The 21,902-nt window shown below is 39.6% G+C and overlaps 1 protein-coding gene across 5 annotated transcripts in view; it reads left to right on the top strand.

Moving 5' to 3' along the window:
- Positions 1 to 1,094: 1,094 nt before the first annotated feature.
- Positions 1,095 to 21,902, top strand: part of ptpn12 (protein tyrosine phosphatase non-receptor type 12) — a 41,151-nt gene continuing 20,343 nt past the window's right edge. For 2 of the 5 annotated variants that reach the window (XM_017302896.2, XM_008400757.3), the window contains exons 1-5: positions 1,098 to 1,772; positions 19,528 to 19,636; positions 20,542 to 20,618; positions 20,713 to 20,808; positions 21,773 to 21,811. In XM_017302896.2, the coding sequence (XP_017158385.2) occupies positions 1,671 to 1,772; positions 19,528 to 19,636; positions 20,542 to 20,618; positions 20,713 to 20,808; positions 21,773 to 21,811 (423 nt within the window). In that variant the 5' untranslated portion in view covers positions 1,098 to 1,670. Of the gene's footprint in view, positions 1,773 to 19,527; positions 19,637 to 20,541; positions 20,619 to 20,712; positions 20,809 to 21,772; positions 21,812 to 21,902 lie in introns of all 5 variants that reach the window. The other 3 variants (XM_008400756.3, XM_081603848.1, XM_008400758.3) reach the window with 3 other exon arrangements.

The raw sequence follows: 21,902 nt of genomic DNA, 5'->3' as shown, positions 1-21,902 counted from the left end.
CATCCAAATCCAAATTACTGTGATTTGTTCGCATCTGACCAGATCGACTTTTCCACATGTGTGCTTCGTTCCCTACGTTTCTTGTGCCAAACAGGATTTCTCCACAGAAATGTGTGTACAGTGGCCAGCCAACAGTTGTCTTGTCTTACATGAGTCGTGGATTGTTGGAGTTCCTCCAGATTTACAATGGGCCTCCGGGCTGCTTCTTTGATTAATGACCTCATTGCTTCACTTGTTAGTTTAAGTGGACAGCCACGTCTTATTAAATGGGCAGTTTTTTTTTTTCTTCCATTTTCCAATATTACATATTAAGTTGAACGATCGTGTTCGAGTAAAGGGAACAGAGTGTAAATATTCTTCATCTCAGATTTTTATTTGTACAAATGTATAAGGACCATTTAGTTATTTATTTCCCTTCCAGTTCAAAATGATAAATATATTTGTTCTCCCCAAAACTTAGGTATGTTTTTGTTTTTTTGCTGAAAAACAACATGAATAGTTGTGGTGCTTTGCAGATGGTTTTTATGTTACTTCATCATTTATTTACTGGTGTATAGTTTGAGCTGTCAATTACTATCACTGAGGATATCACCAAAATGGCAGTATATTAAAAAATATTTAATTCTGTATCAATAAGTATTTCTAAATATTTTTGCTTCTTGACCAGTTATCTATTAGTTTATTTTATGTTAAAGTGTATGACCCCTGATGTTTTGGATCTGTGGTGGTTTGTTCCATTTTATCTAAGTTTTACTCGATAAAACACTGGCAGTATATTTAATTAAATACGTTTTGAAGCACAATTAATTATTTGCATTTTTGCTGTTTCATCTTTCATTTTTTAATTTTTTTATTTTATTCATTCAAGTTGTGCAATGAATAAAGTACTTTAACAATATACTCAAATAAATATGTCTAAAAATACTGTAAATGTAAAATGTATTGCATATTTTCTTTAGCATATATTTATTTTTATTTATTTGTCACATTATTTTCTGTAAGCGCCAACACAAATACGTGTAAAACAACGGACATGTCTTCTCTCCAATCACACGCACTTATTTAGTAGAGCAGCATCCATTTTGTCCAATGGGATTCCAACGTTGTGTTTTCTATAACCAATCAGAGGCGGACCTTTCCTTTCAGAGGCGGGTCTACGTCCTGTTGGCTGTGCCCTGTCCGGATGTTCCCCCCAGTAGCGGAATAGCAAGCAGCAGCGGCAGCAGTGTGTGAATGTGGCAATCGAGGTAGACAGGGAGGGGTGGAAATACTGACCGGACCGGGGTGGTTCTAATTTTTGGGTCCTGTTTTGCTTTATTTTTCGTTTCTTGTACCGCCAAGTCATTACGGTTGACACCACGCAACGTTTAGGAACTTGTTTGCGGGGCTGCAGAGCCGGTTGGCGCTTTTCTTCGGGACCAAGTGCTGTCGTTGTGGAAATAGTCCAGAAGAAAGAAGGGAAGGCAGGAACAACATGGGGCGATAATAAAAAAATGTGTTGTGTAGCGGACCGACGATGACTCTCTGGGAGGACCCTTGAAGCCTATTTATTTTTTATTTATTACCCATTTTTACCCCTACTCCCTGTATCCTCTTTTGTATTATTCCCACCTTCTTAGTTTGGGAGATTTTTTTTAAAGGAAAAGGCAACGTTACAAGAGGACTGAAGGATGGACCAAGCCGGCATCCTGAGAAACTTTATCCAGAGGGTGAAGGCCATGAGCAAATTGGACGAAGACAGGGCAGAGGACAACTTCGGCAGCGACTTTATGGTGGGTCAGAATTACCAGGAGCACAAACCTGGACGTCTTTATCTTGTATTTATCTCACACAGGACCTCCTTCATATCCCACCACCTCCCCTTCCCGTCTCTTGGTTCCCGTGTATCCCCCAGGAGGTGAGGCAGGGGCGGCCACACTGCCCTCTTCCTTTTCCTCCCATTTCCAGTCTTTATATGGCGGCCTTGCATTGTCTCCCAAACCTCAGAAACAACGACCGAGTTCTGCTTTCAGAAATGTAAAAAAAAAAAAAATCTACACACAACCAGGCCAGTTTTTTTCTATCAATGTTAAGGTGTTGCTGGAGCAGCTAAGCTAAGGTTAAAGTGCTGTGTTGTTGTGGCTTTTACTGTCTGTCTGATCATCATGATTGTTGGGTTTCAGTGCAATGCTTCATTTGTAACCATTCAAGAAGAATATTGGGTGCAAATTTGTTTCTGTACCTTTAAATTTCTTAGTGACTGGATTGGTGTAGAAAGGTAAAATATGTACAATAGATTAAGATTTATCCACTAAGTCTTGCATTTATTAAGTGACTAATAGGATACAGAAAAATGAGAGAATTTCTCTGAGATCTTCAACAGTTTAATAGATCAATATGCATGGAAAAAACATAATACATTTAATAAAAAATAAATAAATCCGATTCCAATCTTAGGCAAATTGCAATCATTCCTCCTCTACATTAAATGAATCAAAGCTTCAAACTCCCACCATATTTGGTCTGTGAATGCATCAAGCAGCTTCCACTTTTTTGGGTGGGGGGAGCCTGACATATTATTTACGTAAATAGAGATATTGAAGTTGGTTAATTTTCTGTTACATTTACACAAATTAAAGAACTTGTAGCACATGTGTTTTTTGTTATAGTTGCAAGATAAAAACTGTATCCAACAGCAGGTCAGACGTCAAAGACAATCGATATGTAACAAGAAAAGCCTGATGAGTGCATTTCTATAAATAGTCGGTGTAACAAGAATTGGGCAATATTGAATCAAACCCATTTATAGTCTAATGAGACTATTTTTTGGTATAGATTACTGTGGAATATAATGAAATAAAAAAGATTGATAGATTGATTCTGATGAGGATGATTTCCTTCCTGTGTCGTCGTTTGATTCAAACCCACTGCTCCAGTTTGAAGGACCTGCAGTACATGTGTTTTGCGTTTTCTAGTCTTCTAGACAAACATTCATCTGATTTGGGAGGTCTGAGCTGAAAGACAATGAGTGTTGGCCAACTTCAGTTCAGCATTTCAGCGACCCGAGGCAAAGCTCAGCGCATATCAGCAGGCCGGTGGTTTTACTGATGACAGCAGCTCTAAAAGTGCATGTCGAGCCTGTGAGGAGTCTGACGGTAGAGTCTCGACAGACAATCAAGATACTCAGATCACCCTTTCTGCTCCCCTCACTGTCTTCTGCAGGATCCTCATGTCGGCCAAATCGCAGCTGAAATTGATACGCGAAGTGAACAGTTATTTCCACTCAATAAATGGATAAGTGACCAATTAATTATTAAGCTATTTGTCTTGTATGCATGGATGACCCTTCTGATAATAGAAACAGTAGTTTATTGGTGATTTCAACATCTTATTCTGTTTGTCTGATGACCACAGACTGGCGGCAATAAGTTTGTGTTTGTTGCATCTCTGGATGTTGCAACTCTGAACTCTAAATAAGGCCTCTCCTTCTCCCTGGGCTTGTGAAATGGCATGAGTGACACTTCTATAATAACTTTTGAGGCCTTGAGAATTTAGTTTTAAATGGGTGGTAGAAGACATTTAATTGGCGTGTTTGCATTCGGACTAAGCGTAGCGAGGGATTAGAAATACAAAGAGATTCAATAGGTACTTTTTTTTTATAGCAATCTTTTTTTTTTTTTTTTTTCTAAATCATCGAGTCGTCTCTGCTAATCAGCCTCGGCATTTAAACTTTTCCTGTATTTGTCTACACTTGCAAACAAACACTCCTTACTTCCCTACTTCGGGCACACGCTGCTTGCTGGAGCTTGCAACATTCTTTCTTGGCCTATTTCATAACATTTTGTACATGGCTTGCAGAGTGAAACTTTATCAGCAAATTAAGAGTCCAGCAAAACGATCGAAGTAAGAACCGTTCGTCTTTGAAGAAGACAAACTGGCGTTAGGAGCTGGGCAGTGTCAGAAGTCTCTCTTGTGTATTCCAGCGAAATGATTGCTTCTCATTTTAGCACCAATATACCAAACATTTACATTTTTAACACTTATCCACGCCTTGTTAAGCTATCTGCTTTCAAACAAAGCTCTTGCATCTCTCCAAGGGAGAGGTTGTTTGTGAAGTTGTGTTTCTCTACAAACTTTCCTTTGCTTCTTTTTTCCTGTTCTCTATTAGGTTACTGCTTTTCTCCTGAGGAAAGCTTTCTCGCTTTGCTTTTGCATCGACTCCTGTTATACTGTCGTTACAGTAACCGGATTATCTCAAGTGAAGTTTCGCAACTTACACAGAGCTTCAGGCAAATCTTGTTCCTTTAAATTTTTTTGTTTATTTTTTTTGTAAAGTGACTTTGCTCGTGCAGCCAGGAATCGAGAAAACCTGTTCTGACTGAATGCAGGTGGGCTGTGTGCCAGCATACCGATTAGAGCGATGCAAAGGTTGACCGGCCACAGTCCGTTTTACCGAGCTCCAGCCTGCTGTGAAGGACGCGTTTTTAAAGTCTAACGCCACAAGCACATGGGGTGTGCTCCTTCTGCGCTGTGAGTCACTGAACACCCTGATGTAACTCCCACTTTAACCGTCTATTGTTGTTTATATATAGAATGTGTTTTATAGGCATAATTACAGGCTCCAGCGGGGCAAGGAGTCAGAGATTATACGCTTTGTTCGCTGGGCTTTTTCAGCAATTTGACAGAGCAGCGTGGATACATATTTCTCTCCCGTTTGGCTACCAGTCCAAGTTTGTGCAGCTCAGTATTGTTGTTGTGGCATCCGATCCCTTGGGGAAATATGTGGTGTTCATTTTTAATGTCAGGATTATGTTTCTCTATAAATACCAAGATTACCAAAATGCCCCCCAAATACCAAAATTTGGGGTATTTGTTTTTGATGGAGATGTTCGTAAAGGTGTATTGAAGTTGAAAGAAAATAAAATCTTTAAAAAAAAATTAAAACAAATCTACTAAGTCGGGCATTCTTGCCTTTGCTAGATTTTCCAGTATAGAGAGTAAAATTCATTCAATTTTGTTTACAGCTTAAACTCAGCCAGTATGTGAAGATTCTGAGTTAGAATTGGGTCTAGACTTTGACTGGGCCATTTCAAAGCATGAATGTGCTTTGATTGTGTTCGTTCTAAATGTCTCCAAGTACTTATTGGACTGCATTAATTCAGAAATATTTATGATGAGATGTTTTGCTACTGGTCATTAAGAAACTACAAACGAGCTCGATCTTCTCAGGACAGCGGATTTAGCCAGAAGCATCTTTTTAAATAAAACGTTGTTTCTAGAACTAATGGCTCCACTGATTTCTACATAAATTGAGTAAAATACATGTGATATAATTATTTTTATCCATATTGAGGTGTGTTGGGTGCAGAAGATGTACTACCTTTATGCTCTGCTTCGGGTTATCTTGAAAACACTGATTGTGCAAGAAACAAAACACGTACTGCTGCATCCTGGAGTCGGTCTCATGACACAGGTTCTGCAAAAATGAACCATCGGTGGAGTTCTAGTTCCCCAAAACCAAACAATAGCAATCTTACTTGTCGTTGCACAAGGTGGTTATCAACTTGCTCAGTCAACACATGACTTTTCAAATTGGCTATTAGTGAAACTGATGAAAGAGACACTTTTTTTCTTTTCTTATTTTTTTTAGATGAATTAACCAAACACTAACAAAATGTTGGAAAAGGATTCAAGATTTCTTGTAGATTAAAATATCTTTAGTAAAGTTTTACTAAATTGTCTTTTGTTAAATCACGTATTTCAGCAGTGAAAATGACAAAAGGCCGCCACAGAGTTTGTGTGCATATGTCCAAATGCCATTCATGGTTTCAGACTTAAATAAACTAACCAAATGCTTTTAATACCAAGCTTTCAACAAACACAAGATGGAACCAACGAAGAAGAAAGGCAGAGACGAGGAATGAGGAAAGAAAGAAGGAAGTTAAAAAAAAGGGAAAGTAAAAGAAGAATGCAAGGAAAGGGGAAATATTCAAAGAAGCAAGGGCTGAAGGAAGGAAGGAATAAAATAAATAAGTTAATGACTAATGAAAGAAGGAAGAAGTGAGAAAAGGAATGGAGGGAAAAAATAAAAAGCAGAATCAAAGAAGGGAAAAATTAGGACTAGACCGGAAGGGAAGAAGGAATAAAGGACAGTAGAAAGGAAGAGGGTTAAGAAGGAAGACAGGAAGTGTCAAAAACTGGAGAAGGAAGGAAACAAGAAAATATGGACAGAAACAAAACGACAAAAACAGTGCAAATCTTCAACTTTAGCATAATACGCAGTCTTACCTCAATTTGTTGGTTGTTGGGAGACGATAATCTTGAGGCAAACTGCAGTTGAGCATAAGAAAGTCCTGAATATCACGTGACTTTAGCAAAGCTTGTCCAACTTACCGCACATTCGCAGGGGAACCCAGTTACCGCAAACTCACCACCAGTCATTTTGTCTTGGTTACCTTTCATCTTTAAGCTGGGTGTCCTCCTTCAAAGTACTGAAAAAAAAGAAAAAGTTATGCAGCAAACTTTTAACCTTTGCAGTTTTTCTGCATGGAGGAGTTGTTGGGGAAATAAAAGCATACAGTTTCTCCGTTTTGAGTTTGTGAAAAATGCCCTGAGAGAGAGAGGCCACCATGCTTCACTGTGGGAGATAAAGTTACAATTCATTTAGTCTCTTACTGATGCGTGCAAAAAGTTTAGCAAATGTTATTGTTTTAAAATACCTTGAATGTGTCAGTGGATGCGGGAAGATAATATTATTTTAAAACAATATATAACCAAAACTGTATTGAAAATACTTTAAGTAAAATATCAATTAAATATGTAATGTAATAATGACAATAAGTAAAAGTTATTGATAACATTGATGTGATTATAGCGATACGTAGGAATAAAACGGACAAAAACTAAAATCTTGTCAGATTTTTGTTTCGCGCTTTATATACATATGACAGAATGAAAGCTTCGTGTTTTTACTGAATATTTTACTGTTAGACTTCATAATATTCCAACACTTAATCCAAAAATCACCTCATCTGCACATTTTTAAGAATACTGTTGCGAGTTTGTCGTCTTGTATTTTATTTTATAAACATACCGTCCAGAGTAGAACTGCAGAATTTCAGGAAAATATTTTATTTTATTTTGGAATGCTGAGAATTGTAATGGTGATATGGATTAAATATTTAAATCAAATGTATTTTTTGGAGGCTTTTCTTTCTTTTTCCACCATCTTCCATGAGCTTTGGAGCTCTGCCTCAAAAATACATGTTGGTGTATAAATAAAGAGTAGTTATAAATCCAGCTGACCACATATGCTGTTTATATTTAGAGTTTGAGTGCCCTGAAAATTATTGTGCCCAATCAGTCTTTTCTGGTAGTGATATTATTTTATTATTTTTCTACATCCTGTGCAGTTCTTGAATATGCAAAGAATCTGTTCTGTATATTTAAACATCTCGATTGATAGCAGTCCAAAGCTAAACTGTTACTACTGTTTTTCTTCTTCTATTGCATTAATAGCTGCTGACAGAGCGTTAAATAGCTGCTGACATCAGCGCCACCTTGTGTTAAAGCTGAGTACCGTATTTTCCGCACTGTAAGGCGCACCGGATTATAAGGCGCACCTTCAATGAATGGCCTTATTTTAAAACTTTTTTCATATATAAGGCGCACCGCATCATAAGACGCATAGAATAGACGCTACAGTAGAGGCTGGAGTTACGTTATGCATCCACTAGATGGAGCTGCACTTAACGGAATGTCAACAAAACAGTCCGACTTCGGTCAGCGAGGAGAGCCTTCCGCGACTGGGCCGGGGCGTGGCCGGACGATGGTCACCCTTCTCCGTTCGCGCACAGCATGTTTGTGGAGAACGTGGTGCTAAATGACCTGCAGACGACCTGATTATCAGGTCGGTAGGTAGATAGGTCAGTCAAACTTTATTAACAAACCAGCGTTCTGACAACTATCCCAGCATGCATCACGCGCTTCTTCTTCTACGGCGAAAATGAAGTCGGCGGCTGCTTACCTTAGTTGCTAGACCTGTTGTGGCTCAATATTCGTCCATATATAAGGCGCACCGGATAATAAGGTGCACTGTCGGCTTTTGAGGAAATTGAAGGTTTTTAGGTGCGCCTTATAGTGCTGAAAATACGGTAATAGGAGCACTAATAATAGAAATTGGCAGAGCTTCGTTAGTAGCTTTTTTTTTTTTTACCACTTTGCTCTATATAGTGTAGTCAACTAGCTTTAATTATTCTGTAATTACAATCAAATTGGATTGCACACAGTTGAACCTGATTGTCACTGTGATTCGGCTGATCTGAGTTGAATTTGGATAAATATTAGGTCTTTGTTATTCATGTCATTTTGAGCTTATCTGTAGGTATAAAAAAACTGCAATATTGATTAAAAAAAGATTTCATCTGAGTGCGCTGGGACAAGTGAGAGTTGAGGTTTTTTCTTTTGTTTTATTTTTTTATTTTTTGCACAAATTTACTCTCAGGTGTACCTCGTGCATCATTTAGGCTCGGCCTTCCATTTTATGAACATTTTCCAAACTTTAAGTAAGACTTTAAGTGTCTTGTGTAGGTGTTTTAGTCAGCAGGTGAAGCCACAAATATTTTCACTCAAGAAGAAGTCAAAGGAGCTTGACGCAAAGACAGGAAGCAGGGTTGTACAGCCGGAAACTAAAAGAAGCACAGATCTGTGTGAGCTGCTACCTTTATGTTGTGCAGCTTTGATATTATCTTACCAACTGTTAAGTGTGCCAACATAAAGCGCACATGTAGCTACAGCGGAGCTCGATAATGCAGTCTAGACAGGGTTTAGGAGTTCAGCCCCTGTGTGTGTGTAGTAGTGTGTGTTCCTGCCACACCTCTGCATGCTGATGACTCTAAATCAGCACATCAAAGAAAGCGAAAAAGTGCAAACACACACACTTCTGTGAAGTGTCCTGTCTGGTAGGCAGAAGAAACCGAGATGGGATGCAGAAAAGGGGAAACGTGAAAGGGTCGAACATAAGCTTATGTGCGTGTGTGGTAACAGTTGCTAATAATATTCTCTTTAGGTTTTGCATGTCTATTAATTTTGCATGAACTTGGTCATGCAGGTTTGTGTTTTAAGTGCATAGAAGCATGAAGGCAACAATTTTTTTAATGCAGCTGTGAGAAAGAGTAGATAAGAAAATATGGTGCACTTTCAATCCAGGATTTAAGATCAAAATGAAGAAGTCGTACTGGCTCGGATTTACTCTCAGTGAAGTCATTTACCACCTGGAGGATGTTCGGCATGCTGTGGTCTCATTTCAGACTCATCACTGAGGCATGCCGAAATTGAGCCTCGGAGCTTCAGGAAACACAAACCAGACACGTGATGAAGCTTTTTTTTTTTTTTTGAAGATTTGATTGTTTTAGACAATGATTAAAGAAAAAACTAATAAGAATATCTATAAAATAATTATAGTTTAAAACATTTTTCATACCTCCTAAAAATTCCCAGATTTTTTAATCACTTCACAATCACAATCTTCAGTGTGTTTCATGGAGATTGTATACATTATATATATACAATGGATGAATTATGAGCTACACAAAGTAGCTCATAATTGAGAATTGGAATGAAATTATATCATATTTATGTCTGGTATTTGAGCCATTCGGTCCTGCAGGTTTTCTATAACAAGTCATGGATATTTAGATGTATAGATCATTACCACCAAGAGGTGAGCATTTATTGTTTTTTATCATTTATCGCAATACATTTCTCTTTGTCACCATGAATTCGATTTAATGATGGATGACATGACTCACTTTTATCGTAATCACAATATTTCTGCCAAAAATCGTGATAAAACTTGAAGTCCATATCAAACACCTTTGTTACCACCATTTTATTAAGTGGTATCAGAGTAAAAAGGGGCCTACAAACAAATGCAAACCACATTTTTGTGATTTTAATTTGTAATAAAAATTCAGTTCTCCTCCACTTAACAATTTTTTGCTGGTCTATCACATAAAATTTGAACAATATGATATTTGTGACTGTTAATAATTGCTAAGCGTTTCAGGACTTTATTCATCCTATGTAAACTAGCCTAGAAATCGAAAAGCATTTATCAGTTTAGAAAGCATATTTGCAGCTCTGCTTTGGCTGTACGTACATATTTTAATGTATGTACAGCGGAAGGCTGGTAAAATGTGCCTGGATGGTTGTATTCCCTCAGAAAATGAGAATCCAGCTGTGTTTGTTCGTCTGAGCTTTTATGAGCTTGTTTTTGTGCGTGGGTGCAGAGGGGCGCACCGCAGGGCTCGGCTGCTGGTCCTCAGTGCGTTTGTGTGTGGCGACTACTGTTTGCCCGCCTCATGTTACTACACCATGAAACACGACTTCCCAATTTCTTCTGGTGTCACAAGTCTCCCTGGTTCTCACCCAAACCCTTCCCACGGCTTAACTCAAAACGCAGCCTCGGAGACGGCTGCTTCCGAGAAAAAAACCGTAACACAGTATTTCCGCTCTGTAGTTCTGGTGTGTGTGTGTGTGTGCGTGCGTGTGTGTGTGTGTGAGTGTGAGAGAGGCTTTAGTGGATGAAAGCGAGCTGACCCACCGACATGGCAGAAGAACTTAATTGATCAAGATAAGGAGGCCACACACGCTCACACACAGGAAATTTCCACTGATGCCGTCTTCTGGTAACGTGATTTATGTGAAAGGAAATAGTTCAATAGATGAGTCGTGTTGTCTGTATGTGAAGCAAGGAAGCAAACTTTAAGTTCAAAATGGGCTGCCTTTAAATAATAAAAAAACCCACACACACACAGTGGGGGGTGTATTTAAAATCTGATTTGAGAAATTAATCTTGCCAGTTTTTCTACACAAATAACTTTGAGCTGGGAAGCAAAAACTACAAACTTGGTTGCACTGAACACACAATGACCCCCCCACCCCCCGGTCCCAGATGACTGGGATTATGTGAGGTTTGTCCACATCTGCTTCCTGCTGCAGGGCTGGATCCAGAGAGGGAAATTATATCCACGCTAATACCACTTAACCCTTTTTGCTGACATACAACGATGGCTGCGTTTTAATTTAAATCATGTTCAAGCTGGTCATTTGTCGTAGCCGCTCCCGTTAAAAAAAAAGTCCACTTTTTTATCACGTTCATTTATTCAGTGAAATACATAAATCCCATGTTAAGAAACATTGATAATAAAACAACAACTAGCACATATACTGTTTTAACTAACAATCCCTTTTACGAAATGTAACTCAAGCATTTTCTAATTTGTAGATCAGTTTCTAGAACATTTTAATTAGTAATGTAGGGTTGAAAACGTCTCTGTGGCAACCATGAAACTTGTTCTTTGAGAGGAGGCCAAAAGCATGTCTTGTCCTATTGCAAAGATGAATGTGTGGAGTTTGCTAAACCTTACCAGGACTTTAAGTAGAATAGCCTCGTTCGAGCAGATGTGACTGAACTTTTTTCTCTACTAACTCCACGTGAGTTTGGTGTGAAGCAGAAGAATAATATGCAAAATAAAGAATCTGGTGCCCAATTTTGTTTAATTCATGATGATGTGGGCCTGTTTCTCCTCCCGTACATCTTTAGGGAGCTAGTGAATGAGTGGTGAGTTTGTGGAAATTAATCATTTCTTAACATGGGATTTTGTTTATCCAATAAATATGAGCCTTAACCCCAAAAAAGTAATTTTATCTGTTTTTCATTGTGAGAATCTATACATAACGTTGGAACTGATTCACCTTTGAGATTGAAAGCACTAGAAAGCTGCTAAGCTAACAAATGCAGCCGCATCAAGACTTTTAATTACGAAATTGGACATAATTCAGAACTTTTTCCACAGAGATTTTAATCTGCAAAGCAAAACTGAAGATCATCCTCATGGATTAACTTTTTGTCATATCAGAGCTCAGGAAAAAAAAGAATCACAAGATAACAATTTTTTCTTTACTCCATCTTTACTCTATTCTGTTAGACGCTCATCTGACGTCTTCTGCCTCCTTCCCTTCCACGTCCTTCCCGTTGTTCCCCTTCATTTATTATTTCTTTGCTTTGTTTTGACTCCGGACAGTAAAGAGGAACCTCTTAGTCAGGAAGCCCAGTGAGTAGTTTTTCTGTGGCGGTCTGGGTTTGCAGCAGGACACAGACGGTACATGCTAGTTTGACATATCTCTGAGGAAGTGAGCACCCTGGCCGAAATGGCTGGCTGAGCCGACTGCTCTCAGTTCAGTGTAGGTGCTTCCCGCAGCCAAAATTAGTTCAGTCTAATCTGACCACAGCTTGAATCAATTGTCACAGTTGCAGGCTTTGAGGTTTGCGATTGTCGCCTGCGCGGTTACTCGCTAAATTTGTTAAACAAAACTGTCCGAGATCCTGTTATTAGCCAGAAAAGCCACATGGCACTCCGTTGCATAACTCCGTTTGTGTGCAGTGATTGTGGCAGATGGCTGAGTAAAGAAAACGAAAGAGAGACGGAAAGGAAGGGAAGCCTGGTGGCTGATAAAAGGAAATCAAATTCTGCTTTGTGTCACTGAATGACAAGCTGTTATAGCCAGCGCGTGTGCATGTGTGAATGCTGCCTGTGCTCCACTGACCTATATTGGCCAGTTGTCATTAAATGGAAATGACAGCTCCAGGATGAAGTGTGTGCTGGTGAGTGTGTGTTTACCCGTTTGGGAACCGATGCAATCTGTTTGATGTTATCTTTGGAGAGATCATCAGCTAGCAAAGGCCGGAGTACTGACTCACGCTGGTTATCAGGGTGGAGGGTTCATGTTTTTGGATTTGTTTCCTCACAAGCCAAAAGACTTGATGAGTTTGATTCAAAAGTGGCGATTGAAGGAATACCTGCACCAGTCCAGGGGGGTCCAAAGTCAGTCCTCAGCATGTGACCTGCATGTTTCAGATGTGTCCCTGCTCCAACGCAGATCAATCGGTTGCCGAGTTCCCCTCCTCAGTATTCTGCAGAAACCTGCCAGGACACCGTTCATTTGATCTGGGTGTGTTGAAGCAGGAAAACATCTAAAACTGATAAGACAGAAGCTCCTCAGGGCTGGAGATGGTCAACCGTTTCCTCTTCAGTCTGTGTGCATCTAGTCTGTCACTGAAGGAGCTCTCCAGTTCTGCAGCAGCTTCTTGCATGAGGGTGGCAGACATTGCCCAAGAGTGAGGTTATTTTAGTCAGACTTCCTCTGTAACGTAAAACAGCACGTCTTAACCCTGGACCTCCTTAAAAACTGTATTTTGATTTGGAAACACTTACTAGAACCAGCCTTTAGTTGAGAGGTCAGCTTGGCAAATAGGCTATGTGTAGGTTTGCCAACTGTGCTGTCAAAACAACGTTAATAAAAGCAATTAAAGGCGCTTCAGTGGTCTCCATAACATGGCGGTCAATGTTTTTCAACTGGAAAAATGTCCAGTGGTAGAGGGTCGGAGAAGAAGGGAAGCCTAGCTGACCAGCAGTGCACAGCAAAAGCTTTTTTGAGTTACATTTCATACAAACTGAGAACATTCTTTCTCTGGGATCTCATTGCAAAGACTTGACGCCTTAGGAAGAGTCTGACGAAACATTCTTGTGGCTTAGAAATCTTTACTCTGTAAAACGGCTAACATGCCGTACCTACCCTTACCTTCCTTGTCTTTTAAACATTGGGTAAAATATTTCTATATAACATAGAATATAACTTAAAAAATTAAGATACAGCTTTGATTATCACTTATTCCACTTATGGACTTATATTACTGTTTTTAAAATGGATTCCTGGTGTGTATCGTTGTTTTAGCTCGGATTGGATGGCTTTAGGCTTTGGCCCTACAGATCACACACCTTCACCTCACTGTTACCCAGTAAGCATCTGTCTTTCTCCGCCAAACCTTTTCAGTATTCTGCTGTTTAATGCACTGTCCTCCATTCAGTTTGAAACACGAAACATGCTAAGCATTCTCACTTTTCAGGATGCACTTTGCAGCTTTTTGTCAAATCATTGACGTTCCTTTTGTCCAGGTGAATTAAAAAAAAAAGCAAGAGAGAGAGAGAGAGACCACCAGTGACTGATTCTGGAAAGAGCAGGAGGCAGACCCTTTTAGTCTCTGCGCTGTTGCAGGGCATCTTTTTCCCCGCATGCTTTTGCGGCGTGGCAGATAGATTTTTCTGAGAGCATTGTAAGGGCTGACCTATTTTAGCTTTTGTGTGTCTGTGTGCATGGAAGGTGACCGTCGGTAAAGGCTTTCTACCACCCGCGCTCAGCGAGCCCACTTCCTGGCCACAGTCGAAAACCTTTTCCCCACCGCCTCTGCAGGAAGAGCACGTTTTCAGCCGATCGGCGCTCAGTGCTGGGTTCAAGAAACGAAACGCGTTTCTGTGTGTGTACGTGTGTGTGTGTGAATTATTTATTGTGCCAGGGAAGTACAGAGATGATGGCTTATTCAGAGAAGAGAATCTAGGTTAGATTCAATATAATCTCTTTCAGCTTCTATAACGTTGTCACATTTGGCGTCTTTCCCTCCTTTAACTCCGACCCTTTCATCTAGTAACTGCTCTGGCATCCTTGAGTCGTGTCATCCAAGTCATTGTCTAAAATATTTCTGTTAACATGCGTGAGTCACAAACACCCGGAAGGGGGTCTCTGAAGTCGGTGTTGGCCCCTGTGCGGGCTCCACCCTGTGAGTTCACAGGAAACTGACCGAGTCAGTCACGCTGGTGACTTCTCTGACTGGCAGGAAGTAGGAAACAGAAACAGGAGGGGGAAACGTGGAGAAACAGGGGCACAGTCCATCTCCAGAGGTGAAAATAGTTCAACTTTCTTGTTATCGCTGTCCAAACTCTATACAGGATTGCCTGCTTTAATGATCTAAATCAGAAGTTTATGTTTATTCAGTGCGCTTTAATTTGACACTATTAAGTAGTCGAGTGAACCCAACAGTGTTCAGATGAGACCAGAATGAAAACTCGTACTTAATATTTGCACTACAGTGAAACACGGTTGTGGCAGCATCATGGTACGTGGGGCTTTTGTTGAAAAATGACATTTTAGAGTGGGGAATATTGTTCCAGTTCAGTATGTTGCCTCCTCTACCCTGTTGGTTGTTGCCCTTTGGTGGAGTTGAAGGTTCAAAAATAAAGTCTTGATAGCAGCAATATTTACACACACCTCAAGATGCTAGGAGTGAAGTAAAACTGCAAAGGAAAGTTTAGTTTAGACTATCCTCAACTTTTCAGTTATTCTCCTCTGTATCTGTAATAATTTTCCTAATGTTTTTCTTTCATAACATCACTTCTACCTTCTTAGTTGGTTCGTAATAAACATGCTCCTCTTTTACACGAGTCTGTCCTTGTGCTTGGTCATGTCAGTATTTGATTATGTAGGAAGGGAAGTAGAAGTAATTAGAGAGAAGCTTCAGGACACTGGTGATTCAGTGTTGTACACGTACCTCGCTAATTAGAAATAAATTGCCATGTTTTTCTTGTTCGTTCACGTATCATTGCAGTGTAAAACATGTGAACATGAGAAATTTATAAAATCCTTGGAAAATATTTCTCCTATGTCCAGGCTGATGAAATAGATCTTACTCGTATTTATTGTACTGCACTAATGGCTGGGATGAAAATTCTTGTTTGTTTAATTTTCACCCTCAACAACGACTGGAGAAGAATTACAGCATGTTTTCTTTCTTATCCAGATATCAGCTGGATAATGAAGAAATATTGTTGCTTTACAGAGTTTATGAAGATGGAAAAAAGAAACGCAGAGGCCACAATTGTTAACATCTTACCGATCTAAACCTAGGTTTGAGTAACTTTGACTTTTTCTTTACTCACTCCTAGTACAAAGTGGTCATTTGAACTATGGTCAAGAAACCAAGTTCTATAATCTCAAAAATCGCCTGTAAAACACAGACGACTTGGTTTGTGTTCACAGATTACGTTTTGTGGTCTTCAGCCAAAATGAGCCGTCATTTAAGTGCCAGAATGCGCCCCAGTTTACTTTTGTAATGAGGAAATTGTGTTATTTTCTCCACTTTGCTGGAAATGGAGTGAAATGTTACTACAAAGGGAAGCTGCTTATCATCATTACTGCTTGTGGGTTTTTTTTCTTCTTCTTCTTCTTCTTCTTCTTCTTTCTGCTGTTTGTGTATTTCTGTGCGTGCATGTTGTCGGGCTGCAGCCCAGCACAGAAGCAGGCCTCTGTTGCAAATGTAATTCACATGAGGCCAGAGGAGCTGTAATGCTATTACCCCACACTCTGACATAAATGAACACACACGCACAGCTGTGCTGCCGCCCACGTTCACTCTGCGTACCTCAAACTCCCTTTTCTCCTTTGCTTCCTCTCCCTCAGTCTCTTTGTTGTGGTTTACAAAGATCATCATGTTTTTAGGGCACTTCTGTGCTTCTGGTATTAACTGGTTGTGAGTTTTCAGCAGTTCATTGTAAGCACTTTTCTTTTTTTTTTAAAGAAACCTAAATTAGTCCAGAAGTTGGAGAAATGAAACAGGAACAGGAGGTAGGTCATTGGGGATTTGGGGAAATTCAGGAAATTCGCAGTACATGTCCGCGTCAGTAACAGGAGGAAAGCCTGCAGCCAGGGCCAACAAGCAGAGGTGGGGCCATTTTTCACACGAGGCTCCAGAAGCCTGAACGCCCACGCCAACTTTCTCAGACTCACTGAGTAACGGAGGGGAGGAGAGACAGTCGAGATGCAGATATGCCTAATGTTTCACAAAGAAATGAAAGTTCTGAGAGGATAAAAAATGACCCCTGAGAATGATGGTTATTCGGCTCAACAGGGTTGTTTTTCCCATCACTCCTCAAGGTTTTTAAGTTGGCGCTCTTTAAAACTTTTACAGTGACGTACCAAATTCTGAAAATGCTAACTAAATGTATAAATTGTTAGCAAAATTTCCCCCAGAAAACTTGCTAAGCCTGGTGGTTGGGTGCTAGGGCAGTCACTCATCCATCGTGTTTTTGAGTTAAAAAAAAAGTTTAAAGTCAACAGAAAATTTGAAAAATATCACTTGATAATTTTGTGTTATTGAAAAATTGGAAGATTAATACCTTAACACCAACTATAAAGTCTTAAAAAATACAAACATTTTAAAAAGACTTAAATAAATAAGTAAATAAACAAAGGCACAAGTAAAGCCTGGTGGCCCACCAGGCTAATAATGCAGTGGGGGAAACCCTGTTTAAGGCATGAATTACCACAGATTTACTAAGTCCAAAATAGCTGATGAAGTTTTAAAATGCAGCTTCTCCATGTGTTGGCAAAAACAGTTTGGTATCACATCTTCTTCTCTGTTGAAGACCCCCTTTAAACTGGAAAAGACTCAACTAAAACAAAAAAGAAATGGCCCCAAAATGAAGGGTCTCTGATGGTACGAATGCAATGTTCTCCCTGTTGTTCAAGAAGGTTCCGAGAATCTTTTCAGCATACACAAAATGTCTGTGCCGATATCACAATGCTTCATTATGAGCCCAGTTCCAACTTCACCGTGTAAACACTCTTCCTTGTTAAGATGATTCACTACCAGGTTCTTGTATATGTGCTCTAGCAATAACGGAAACGGCACAATATCCTAAAGGGGTTTAGCACTCTTTGCGGTCATTTACTGATGGTCGTTGCTTCTCTACATTAAGACTGAAACTGATGATGGAGGTGGAGAGAAACCTTTACATTGTAGGGATTTTACAAAGGCTTTGAGGAACCATCATCGTGAACATGTACTGCAGTGATAGGATGGCCAAGAAAGCAACAGGAAACAAACCCTCTGTGCCAAACAGTAAGAGAGTTGTCAACTTTTATTTTGCTTTTGATTCAGCAGCATTCAGTCTTCAGGCTCCTGTGGATGATGGGACAATCCTAACCCAGTCTTTGTCATATTTGGTGTATCCTTTTTACTTGGGCGTTTTGGAGACGTCACATGATGCCATAAAGCGCTAAACACTTCGAACTGCGGTTGTCCGCTTAGTCAAGATGTACAAATGTGGTGTCTGTGAGCTGTGAGGAAAATATGCAACGACCCACAAGATTACAATAACTTGGCATTTAAAACCATCAATACTACAAAACTACTTCTCTCTATTCGTCTGCCTCTGTTCTCAACATCAGATATTTTCACTATTAGTCAGATAGTTAATAATACACTAATCTATCCAATTAATAATTTCAGAAAGCTGACCTTTTGCTTTTAGTCATCCTCTGCTGAATACGGTTGTAAATTTTTTTGTACCAATAAAGCTTTCAGGCCCAATGCCTGATGGAGGTCACCTTGATTTCAACAGAGCTCAAATCACAGCACATGAATACTAGACTGATGTCTATAAACGGCAGAAGAAAACCCTGGGTTCAGAGCTTGATCGTTTAGAAATAACAGCTCTCTGCTCTTTGAAATGTGTGTGACATGAATAATAAAACATTGTTCTCTGTTCTCGGCCAGTGTGTTTGCGGATGTCAGGCTAAGTTTCGTCCCGTCAGCTGAGAGACTGTGTAATTGTTCCCCTTCCCATTAACCGAATGCGTCTTCATCAGTGTCAGCGTATATTGGATTAGGCTGCGCTGAACTTTTATGCACCGTCATACGAAGAGAAAAGGGAGTGCGTTTGTGAAGCTTTGATGTGGCGGTATTAATAGCCGTGTCAGAGCTGACGAACGCACACTAATATGCAAGTTTGCAGGCAGGATTCCTGCAAGGACAGATATGAAGCACAATGCCTTTTTATTCCGGCTAACTGTGGTTTTACCAGACTAAGACAGTCATATTGGCAGGCTGCTTGTGTTCTCTGATTTTGATTCAGATAAACTGACAAGTTGCTCCTGTTTTAGATTTCTATCTGTTGTGCTCAGAGTTGTTCACATGCACAGATTACCGACATGTAGTAAAGTATGACGATGAGGTTCTGTGTCCTGTCTATCCTAGTCTGTTGTGGTTGTGTTCGACTGTCTTGCGCCCTGTTTGTTAAATTAGTAAAATGTTAATTAAGCCAGCATGTCTTGTTTTCTTGTGCCAAATACAATGAAGCATCGTCAAATAAGACTCAACTGCAGAATAAGCCGTTTGGCACTGCAGGATGGATTTGGCATGCGATTATTTAACAAACCCACATGGTCAACTCTGTTGGTCAACCTGCGAATATGTCTTATCTACCAATGTGGCACCATTTTAGAAGAATTCAAGAAAACACAAATATCCAAAGAACCTCGTCAATATTTGATTAAATGTGTCCGAACAGGTTGAGGAGAGAATACTCTTCATATCAGAAATTACATCTGACACATTGTGCAATGCACTGGTACTGAAATAGCCCCTCGGCATGATGTTGCCACCATCGTGCTTGACAACTAGTACAGCGATCTAAGTCTTAAAAGCCTCACCATGACTTTCTGTGACTTATACAAACGTAGTCTTTGAGTGACTGTTCTGGTTAGATGATTGAGCCTTGGTATAAGAATTGTGCAATCGCTTCTGTAAGAGCAGCATCAGTGTTTATTATCCACTAATGTTACTTTTTCTTCTGTTTGTGTCGTTTATTTTAGCGGTTGCGGCGGCTATCAACAAAGTACCGAACAGAGAAGATCTATCCCACCAACGTAGGAGAGAGGGAAGAAAATGTGAAGAAGAACCGATACAAAGACATACTGCCATGTAAGTCGTGGTTCACCCTCCAACAAAGCTCTTTATGTAGATTTTCTTCTTCCTTTCTCATGTATATATGCATTCATGTTGTTGCTTGTGTGTGTGTGTGTGTGTGTGTGTGTGTGTGTGTGTGTGTGTGTGTGTGTGTGTGTGTGTGTGTGTGTGTGTGTGTGTGCGTGTGTGTGTGTGTGTGTGTGTGTGTGTGTGTGTGTGTGTGTGTGTGTTAGAATAATGCTCGCAGTTTTCATCCGGTCGCAGCGCTTTCTCACTCTAATCTCTCTGCAACCTTGTGTCCTGCAAGGGCTGCAGCTTTAAAAAATTTGTGCATCTATCAGCTCAGCTTTAAAGGTCACTGCCTGACTAGACAAATCCACATTTCATCGGAGATAATATTAGCACCTAGAAAAAAATAAAGGTTAGAGATTAGTATGAGCGCAAACATTTCAAGGATGATGTGAAGATTTTACAAGAAAATCTTTTGTTTTTTGGTCTGTGCGCTGAATAAACGGTCATCTTTACAAGTCATGGGATGTTTTTGTTTGTTTCTGTGCGTAACAACCTCAGGGAAGCTTATGTGACCCAACGTCTGTCCTACTTTTTCCTTAATATGTTTATCCTCTGTTACCCTCTCCTTTCTCCCCATCCATTCATTAAAGCTTTTAGTGAATGAGCTGATAAGGCAAAGGAAGAACTGGTTCATCCATAACAGATGCAGACACGCACGTGAGCACACAGATGCTGCTGTACATAGCAATGAGGATGATGTTGTTGTTTTTTTCCTCTCTGAAACCGAGCGTAAAACCCCGTGGCCCCGTTTGACCGTTTTCACCTCCTGTCTTATTCTGTTATCGCTGTTGTGCTCACTATTAGAAATAAATAAATACATTAAATCACTTTTGTTTTCCTTCCCACAGTTGACCACACTAGAGTAAAGCTGACATTAAAAACAACCAATCAGGACACAGATTACATCAATGCAAACTTTATAAAGGTAAAAAAAAAAAAAAAAATCATGTGGATTTATGTCTAGTTTTGATTCGGACCATGATTTCTTTGATTTATTCTTCCACTGCATGTTTATTCAGGGTGTCGACGGCCCGAAAGCCTACATCGCAACTCAGGGTCCGCTCCCAAACACGGTCATCGACTTCTGGAGGATGAACTGGGAGTACAATGTCGCTGTGAGTGTGATCCACCGTAGAGGAGAGTCGTTATTTAGGTGCTGTGAAGGTTACACAAACATGAACCAGAGTAAAAACAGGCATTTTAGGTTATATTCCTGCTTTTAGATTTTTATATATATATAAAAATCATTATCATGAGTCAAAATGATGTGTCTGAGCTGAAAATATATTATTTTTCTCAGGAGAATCTGTTAAAATAAAACCAAATTCCTTGACGGAATCATACATCGTACGTATAGATCACAAACAATATATAACAAAAGGATGAAAGTTTTTATGAATCACAAAATTTATTTCAAAGAATCTGTGAAAAGTGTGAAATATTCCAGTTCTTATGTTTTTTTTTATCCATATCCATTTGAAATTCAGAGTTGATCCATCCAAGTACCTTCATTTTCAAACAAGAGACGATCAAATTAAGTCGAAAATCATTTATAAACCGACTTGGCGCTCTAGTTTAGCACGAACAGGAAGCCACAAACGTGTTACTTTGTGTGAAGGGTTAAGATCTCAGACTTGACTCTGCATGAAGGTTCACTTAGGTCAAAACATATTCAAGAAATCATGTTTGAAAGCTTTTAAAAACGAGCGGGCAAAGCAGCAACATTGAATTTCAGTATTAGGGCCAGCGAGGGGCACTATTTTAATGTTTTATGAAATAAAACGGCTGCAAATCTAAATGATGATCTGTATATGTTTTTCTATGTGTATTTACTCATTTATATGTACATTTCCTCATCTATGTATTCTGGTAAGTTGTAGCAACCTCCTGAACGGTGTCTGTTAAAATAATTCAGGATTACAGGCATCATGAAAATGTGTTGGAAACCGTTTCCTCGTATTAAAACTTGCACAAACGCAGCGTGCTCAGATCATATTAGGCATCTCTTACCAAACATGCAGTGTTCAGCTTTGTGCATGTATTGATTTGTATTAATTCCTCCTGTCTGTGTCTCTGCAGGTTATTATAATGGCTTGTCGAGAATTTGAGATGGGAAGGGTAAGGCTGTGACTCGTGTCAGTTCAGACAAAGTGTTTGCACAGACATCTCTGTTTTTATTGCCTCCATCAAAGCTGCGGCACGCCGTCTC

The sequence above is a fragment of the Poecilia reticulata genome, chromosome 23, assembly GCF_904066995.2.
Source record: "Poecilia reticulata chromosome 23, P_reticulata-male-v2, whole genome shotgun sequence".
NCBI lineage: Eukaryota > Metazoa > Chordata > Actinopteri > Cyprinodontiformes > Poeciliidae > Poecilia > Poecilia reticulata.
The sequence above is the reverse complement of the archived record's forward strand: the minus strand, read 5'-3'. Positions and strand labels throughout refer to the sequence as shown.